At 34.1% G+C, this 9,009-nt stretch overlaps 1 protein-coding gene across 8 annotated transcripts in view; it reads right to left on the bottom strand.

Annotated features, from left to right (window-relative positions):
• Positions 1–9,009, bottom strand: part of LOC145329033 (rho guanine nucleotide exchange factor 10-like) — a 216,333-nt gene that overhangs the window by 35,561 nt on the left and 171,763 nt on the right. For all 8 annotated transcript variants that reach the window (XM_080173043.1, XM_080173040.1, XM_080173042.1 and 5 more), the window contains 5 exons: positions 3,214–3,269; positions 2,401–2,486; positions 2,047–2,147; positions 1,619–1,723; positions 251–385 (listed from right to left, as the gene is read on the bottom strand). In XM_080173043.1, the coding sequence (XP_080029169.1) occupies positions 251–385; positions 1,619–1,723; positions 2,047–2,147; positions 2,401–2,486; positions 3,214–3,269 (483 nt within the window). The remainder of the gene's footprint in view (positions 1–250; positions 386–1,618; positions 1,724–2,046; positions 2,148–2,400; positions 2,487–3,213; positions 3,270–9,009) is intronic.

The following is a 9,009-nucleotide window of genomic DNA, read 5'->3' as shown; positions in this document are numbered from 1 at the left end:
CCCAATTGGCTAGGTTTTTAGCTATAACGGCCTTATCCAATGGAATATCTTTATTTGCTTGAGTTATTCATAATGTATATACTTGCACCTTTGATATAAGCTCATATCATATCCAACCTATATTCGCCCTTTGAGGAAAAGCACCTAAGTTTTTGCATTATACACTAAGTAGGACTAAATAATTTTGGCCATTTTAGTGATGCTGTTTAGTAAAATTAAGTATGGAATAAAAATGGCGCGAAAACTGTACCTGGCGCATTTTGGCGCGAAATGCCGCAATTTGTTCTGCCTCACGTTTGCGCTCATTCAACATCTCCGCCAAAGACTCGAGGGTGGTGAGTGCTAGCTGCAGCGCCATACGGTCGGAATGACCAGGGGGTGTTTCCTTAAAATAATCATTAGTTTGATTAATAGGCAAAAATGGATTGTAGCAAGGTTTTTATTGTCCAAAGCAAAAGATTTAAAAAAACACCGAATCCATTAGGTTCACTATTTTAGGTAAGCTTCACATAGTTCCGATGATGGTTTAAGGTTTTTTGTTTCTAGATAAAAGTCTTGGGTTGGTTTTAAGCTATTTTTCTAGCCCCTTCAAATACAGAGCCCCTACCCAGCTAGAAACGTCGTAAGGAAACTCGCATCCGATATGTAGTATTTTATCGCGAAAATCTTATTTACGATTTTACAGCAAAAATCGAAAAAAATCGCTAGGGATTAATTCGATTTTGTAGTAAAAATCGCGGCAACCACGATTTGCCTAAGAAATCGTAAACAATAGCATTTTATGTGTGTCAACACACACTTACAAACAGACACACAACCAACTTATAATCAAAATCATTGTGTGATAAATATAGTTTATAAAATTGCCGCTAGGTATTCCCATTACTTTATGTAGACAATTTGAATTTTTTTGTTATCAACCAAAATAAATTCAAAACTGGTATGACATAATATCATAATATGTTAATAATCTATTATTAAAAAAAAAAATTGTTGAAAGCATTTTCATTTTAAACAACAATAAAAGTACAAAAATGTCTTAATGGAACTTAAAATAACCAATATTCAGTATGACACATCTTCCTCTCTATTCTAGTTGTAATGATAACAGTTGCAATATCACCCCTTACAATTATTGAGAACACAATATTCACATAGATATTGCGACCCTTTCTCTCTCTCTTTCTCTGTATGAAATGTACAAATTTTGATCAATATGAAATTGATTGTATCATGGACCCTTTTCCTTACATTAAACTACACGATGTTAAATATTTTTAAAATGTACTTTTTATTCACGATTTTGGCACGATATCGCTTACGAGCCTTACGATATCGCTGACGATTTCGTGGGTGTATCGTGCAGCTCTAAGTACCTTTTCGACCATTTATCGTAACATATCGTCGATGTGCATTGGACGACTATTTAGCGATATCGTAAGAACTCGTGCTCGATTGCTACACGATATCGTGCGCTATAGTAGCGCGATAGTGACGCTACTTTCTGGCTGGGTAGATGCAAGGGTCGTGGTCACTAGTTTGTTTTATAAATCCTGCCAGCTAATCACCATGAGAAACCCAAATATTAGCATTGTTACTAAAAACTAGCACAACTTACCTTCAATAGATCTTGAAGTAGAAGTATAAACTGTGGAAATCTTTGTATTGGTTTCACAATTAACCCGTAGAAGTTGAGTCGGTCGTGGGCTGTTATTTGCTTCACCTAAAACATTAAGTTGATTAAATTAAAAATCATTAACTTTTAAGTCGAAAAGTACATCTGAAAGATAAATATAATTGATATATCCTTTAGGAAGGTAAGCTTTTACCTAAATGTTTGATTGAATTTGTTGCCTTTTATTTCAAAACATAAATTGAGAAATTCTATTCTTGAAAAATCTTTAAGAAACTGGTCTAGTCAAGAATGGGGGAGATAAATAGATGTAGATTGTAGATGAATAAATTGTCAACATCATTCTTTATTAAAATCTATAGAACGTCAATATTCCATGATTTTTTACGAGATAATTTCAATTTCGTTCTCACCTTCAGAAAATCTGCGAAAGCGGATTTCCGTTTGGACTCGGTTTTTGCGACCTCCATTGCGTCAGTAAAGTTGTTGATGAAGTCAGAATACGCCTCGAGGACTGCGTCAAGCAAACATTAGTTGAGTTTTGATATAAATTAATGATCACTTAAGCAAAAATCAAATTACTGCTAGTATGTACTCTGTACCAACCAAAAAATATTTTTAAAAAAGTTCTCAAGTTTTTTGCCCAACAAATGAGAAACCGTACTTTAGATTTTTAGGTATCGGTATAATTTACAATGCAATGTCCCCTCTTTCCAATTATCCATCACAATATCTTTAATGGTAACTAAGACCCAATCTAACGTAACCTATAGATTTGGAAAATGATGCGACGAATGCATCCCCTATCCGTTCATCCTGATCCCATTTCCGAGCTACGTCAGCTAACTCAATCCTAAAAGTTGAAAAATAGTTATTTCGTATTATGGACAGCTTTCCGCGGATATTAAAATGAAGAATCATGAGATTGAAACTTATCTTATGATTTTTGTTTTAATATTCGTGGAAAATTGTCTCTAATATGATGCTATACTTGCCTTTTCAGTATGGCTGTGAACCGGTTCTAATCCACCGGATATTTATCGGTTTCGAATGAATACGAGAGAATGAATTATAGTTTAGTATCATTAGTAGAGAGGTGAAGATAACAGCAGATTTTTGTGATTGTTACATGTGGGGTAGGTTTTCATTTGTTTGTTTAATATCTTAGGTCAGGTTAGGTTATACAATTACTGGGTAGCCCCCACAGGGTTAGAGCACCGCAGGTATATGCCTCGCAGGGTAAGTCAAAGGAAAAAATATCAAAACCTCTATTTTCGGTTTATTGTACAAATAGGGAGAGGGGGGTTTAGTGCTGATAAGTCATAATTATTTTTTTTTTTGGGGGGGGGGGATAGGTAATTTTTTGTTAGGAGCAATTTCTCTTGGTGGTACCATCCCACAAAATAGTTAAAAACCTTTCCAGGACCTGAGAATTTCCCCTGTAAAGGAGAACAATATCGGTTCAGCGATTAGCAAGATCTTTCGGTACAAACAGACAGAGTTCCTATTTCTTTATTATAAGGATAAGGATAAAAAAGTTCGATAGAGCAACTACGCCTTTAAAATTATATAATATTTACCTAAACATGGCATGACACTGTAAAATTTCTGGAAGCTTGTAAAAAATCATCGAAACCTGCAAATAAAATAATAGATTGTAAATAAAAATTAACATGCAATTGTCATATTTGTCAGAATTAGAAAAAATGATTTGTATAAAAACAAGGTCAATTATGTCCTTAAGTAGCGCATTAATTAAACCAACATTTTAGACAAATTATAGTTAAAACATCAAGCTAAAATTGTATCAAAAGGGGGGCGTCGGATCTGACACTTTTGCGTAAACAGGGTGCATAGGCTTTGTGTTAGGAGTTAGAGGATAGGTTATTTGGGAAAAAAGTTTACATTTGGGGTATATTTTTCTTATATTTAAAAAAATTTTTGATAGGTATCCAGGTTCAGGTGCTGCAGGCTGGAAGGTCGTTTCTGGACAGGTATAAATGAAAAAAAAAATTGTTTGAAGAGTTAGAGATCAACTTATTAATCCAAATATGCATCTTTAGGGACGTTATGAGCATATTTGAAGAGAAAATAAAAATCAGCCTCCAGGTTCAGGTACTGCAGGCCTCCAGGTGAATTCTGGACAGGTAAAAACTGAAAATTTTTACTTTTGAAGTTAGAACAAACCTTATTAAACAAAAGTTGCTACTTTATGGATGGTATGAACTAATTTAAAGAAAAATTTGAAATCGGGCTCCAGGTTCAGGTACTGCAGGCATCCAGGTGGATCCTGGACAGGTAAAAACTGAAAATTTTTATTTTTTAAGTTAGAACAAAACTTGTTTTTTAAAGTTTGCTACTTTATGGATAGTATTAATCTATTTGAAGATAAATTTGAAATCAGGCTGCAGGTTCAGGTACTGCAGGACTCCAGGTGGATCCTGGACAGGTAAAAACTAAAAATTTTAACTTTTAAAGTTAGAGCATAACTTATTTAACAGAAGTTGCTACTTTATGGATAGTATTAACTTAATTGAAGAAAAATTTGAAATCGGGCTCCAGGCTCAGGTACTGCAGGCCTCCAGGTGGATCCTGGACAGGTAAAAACTGAAAATTTTTATTTTTGAAGTTAGAACAAAACTTGTTTTACAAAGTTTGCTACTTTATGGATAGTATTGATTTATTTGAAGATAAATTTGAAATTAGGCTCCAGGTTCAGGTACTGCAGGCCTCCAGGTGGATCCTGGACAGGTAAAATCTAAAAATTTTCACTTTTAAAGAGGACTATCCATGAACGAGAGCACATAATTCTAAGTACCTTCCAGCATTGATCCTAAGTATTTTCTTTCAGAATATAATAGGACACCATATATTAATAATATATTGACGAGAAAGTTTATGTTTCACCATGTTTTTTTTAGGTATTTTAATTGATTTTGAAAACTTTTATGAAGCAAATTCTTTTAATAAAATGGATATTTGATGATACATATGCGAATACTCGTGTTATATAGATTGTAAATTAATCCATATTAGCATTAATTTATACATACATATGAGATATATTAAATGTGCTTTTGACTTTTTTTAATTTTTATCATTTGACAACATGGACAATTAAAGACACCCCGAACTCAACAAAACGTTTGATAGAATTTAAGGAAAAGTGGTGGACATTTTTTTACTTTTCTTCAACTTGGAAGTGGTGAAACATAAATTTTCTCGTCAATATATTAATAATTGATAGTGACCTATTATATTCTGAAAGAAAATACTCAGGATCAATGCTGGAAGGTACTTAGAATCACGTGCTCTTGTTCGTGGATAGTCCTCTTTAGAGCCTAACTTATCTAACAATAGTTGCTACTTTATGGATAGTATTAACCAATTTGAAGATAAATTTGAAATCAGGCTCCCGGTTCTGGTACTGCGGGTCCCCAGGTGGAGTCTTGACAGGTAAAAACTAAAAATAATACCTTTGAAGTTAAAACAAAAGTTGCTACTTTGTGGTTAGTATTAAATAATTTAAATTTCGGGCTCAAGGTTAAGGTGCTTAGGCCTCCAATTGGATTCTGGTTAGTTTAATAATAAACGTAGTTAATTACTTTATAATTAGAGCAAAACTTATTTTTAAAAATTGCTTTTTGAGTTTGGTATTAACTAAATAAAAAATAAACAAGCTTGTTTAAAATTATATAGTAAAGATTCTAAAGCTTCTATAGCATCTAATAAATTTTTTACTTTGGAATACACTTTTTGATCTCTCTTCTTTCAGATAATTTAGAATGGGTTAATATTTTCCATCAAATGCAAATTGTCAGGAAATGTAATAATTTCTAAATGTATATAAAAATTTGGCTGATAAACAAAAATCATATTTATCAATCGTGTAGCTAATTTTCTGTGTCTGACTGTCCATTACTTAGTTGCTATCACAATAAAATAGTTGAATTATTTGTAAATATTATACTTTATATTTCTTTAATCCATATGTTAATCTTCTGTTCACTTAAGGACATTAAATTTCCAATTATTTCTATTTAATCTTTTTCAGCAACATCCTTCCACAACTTGTTTTCTTACCTGTTAAATAGATATAGTTCTAACTCTTAAGTTAAATATTTTAATTTTTACATGTCCAGAATCCACCTGCAGGCATACAGTATATGAAATTTGAGCTCGATTTCAAATTTTTCTTCAAATGAGTTAATACTATACATAAAGTAGCAACTTTTGTTAAATAAGTTTTGTTCTAACTTCAAAAGTAAAAATTTTCAGTTTTTACCTGTCCAGAATTCAAATGGAGGCCTGCAGTACCTGAACCTGGAGCCCGATTTCAAATTTATCTTCAAATTGGTTAATACCATCCATAAAGTAGCAAACTTTGTAAAATAAGTTTTTTTCTAACTTCAAAAATAAAAATTTTCAGTTTTTACCTGTCCATCATTCACCTGGAGGCCTGCAGTACCTGAACCTTGAGCCCGATTTCATAGTTTTCTTCAATTGAGTTAATACTATCCATAAAGTAGCAACTTCTGTTAAATAAGTTATGCTCTAACTTTAAAAGTGAAAATTTTTAGTTTTTATCTGTCCAGGATCCACCTGGAGTCCTGCAGTACCTGAACCTGGAGCCCGATTTAAAATTTTTCTTCAATTAAGGTAATTAAGGGCAGGAGGTACTTCTTGAAGTACTGGGGGATATTGACGTCCCTCCCCTTACCAGTCACCCTTCCTTCCAGGGATATGAAAGGTTTGCGTAGGACTAACTATCCTACCTGTAAAAATCCCCACAGTTACAGAAACCACCCACAAAACCTCAAACACTTATGGCTTTAACACAGCCAGAGGTGTGCATGAAACAAGAACTGTTGGAACTGATGCTCAGTTTACTGAGAATATGAAAGATAATGGTGAAATCCGAAAGGAAGCTATCAACTTGATGACAGGACCAATAAGTTCTAAGCAAAGCTGTAAGATAGGAACCTGGAATGTTAGAACAATGTATGAGTCAACTAAAACAGCCCAAGTAGTTAAAGAAATGACAAGTTACAATATTGGAATACTTGGAATTGCAGAATGTAGATGGACAGGACAAGGACAAACCACAACCAAAGATGGCCACCTAATACTTTATTCTGGTCATGAAAGTCAACATATGTATGGGGTTGCTATAATTATTCAAAAACGACATGTCAATTCACTAATAGACTGGAAACCTATATCAGACAGAATAATTAAGGCTAGATTCCAATCAAGGCACTGCAAGTTGACCCTTATCCAATGCTATGCCCCAACAAATGACAAAAGTGAAGAAGTAAAACAAGAGTTATATGATCAACTGCAATCAATCAGAAACTCAGTTCCCAAACATGACATGTGTCTAGTTCTTGGAGATATGAATGCTAAAGTAGGAACTGACAGGACTGGAGTGGAAAATGCAATGGGACACTTTGGCATAGGTACAAGAAATGAAAATGGAGAACTTTTACTTGAATTCTGTTTAAATAATGATATGGTCGTAGGAGGTACATTATTCCAACACAAAAACATTCACAAATATACCTGGACAACACCTGATGGACAAACAAGAAACATGATTGACCATATTATGATCAACAGAAAATGGGTCAAGTCAATGCAAGACTGTAGGAGCTATAGAGGAGCCGACATATTCAGTGACCATGAACTAGTTGTCAGTAAGATTAAATTAAAGCTGAAGCGTACTGGCCATGATAAAAAGAGTGAGATTGGTAGACAATATGATTCTTCAAGATTAAAGGACCCAGTGATAAAGAATGAATTTGTCTTAAAACTCAGAAATAGATTTCAAGTCTTAGAGGACCTAAATGACGAGACTGAGATCACATGGACTTCAATTAAAGAAAACTTTCAATCTACTGCTAAGGAAATCCTAGGACACAAGAAACCAGAGAAAAAGGACTGGATCTCTGAAGAAACATGGAACAAAATAGAAGAGAGAAAGAAGCTTAAAAACAAAATTCATAATGCTCAACATTTGACTGACATGGGCAATTTAAGAGCTGAATATACTGCTAAAGACAAAGAAGTCAAAAAGCGCACAAGGAAAGACAAGAGAGATTATATTGACAAAATGGCTGAAAAGGCCCAGAGAGCAGCTGACTTCGGTAACATGAAAACAGTATACAACATAACCAAGCAATTAAGTGGCAAATATAACAAAAAGAGTGGTGAAACTATCAAGGCTATAGATGGTAAATTACTCACTACAGAAAAAGAAGTTGCTGAAAGGTGGAAATCGCATTTTGAAGAAGTGTTGAACAGACCTGAACCTGAAATTACTGCAGAACCAGAACCAGGACATGAAATAGACATAGACACAAGACCACCAACTATTCAAGAAGTTAAAGCTGCTATACATAGTCTAAAGAATGACAAAGCACCTGGACCTGACTTGATAACTGCCGAAATGCTTAAGGCAGACATAGATCTTTCTGCTAGGACTCTGACTGATCTCTTCGATAAAATTTGGAGACAAGAAAAGATACCAACTGACTGGTCTAAAGGTATAATCATAAAACTACCTAAGAAGGGAGATTTGAACAATTGTGATAATTGGAGAGGAATTATGCTGCTTTCTATCCCAAGCAAGGTCCTATGTAAAGTCATTTTAAACAGAATTGATGAGAAAATTGACAATAAACTAAGAGAAGAACAAGCTGGATTCCGTGCTGGAAGAGGCTGTGTTGACCAAATTTTCACCCTTAGGACAGTTATTGAACAATGTGTTGAATTTAACAAGCCACTCCATGTAAATTTTGTTGATTTCTCTAAGGCCTTTGACTCCATACACAGACAAACACTCTGGAAAATACTAAGAAGTTATGGTATACCCGAAAAGATGATAATTATGATAACTAAATTTTATGACAACTTCCAAGCCTGTGTTTCAGTTGGAAACAATAAGACATCTGATTTCTTTAAAATAAGCACTGGAGTTAGACAGGGATGCATTTTATCACCTATTCTATTTATATTGGTCATTGACTGGGTGATGAAGAAAACCACAGAGGACAAAAAAAACGTGGTCTCCAGCTGGGCATACTAGGACACCTAGAAGATCTGGACTTTGCTGATGACCTGGCACTGATTTCAGAAACAATTAAACATCTACAAGCTAAGACAGATAGACTAGTCAAATACGCAGGACAAGTCGGGCTCTTTGTTAATGTCAAGAAGACTGAAATTATGAATATACCTTCAAACCCTGATCAAACTATAACAATAAATGGTGAACAATTGAAACAAAGCAACAAATTCACCTATTTGGGGAGTGTTATCAGCAGTGAAAATGGCTCAAAAGCTGATATTAAAACCAGGATTGATAAGGCTAGGGT

Source organism: Acartia tonsa, chromosome 9 (assembly GCF_053477335.1).
Source record: "Acartia tonsa isolate MP-2025a chromosome 9, ASM5347733v1, whole genome shotgun sequence".
Taxonomy (NCBI): Eukaryota; Metazoa; Arthropoda; class Copepoda; order Calanoida; family Acartiidae; genus Acartia; species Acartia tonsa.
This window is presented reverse-complemented; position numbering and strand designations above follow the sequence as displayed.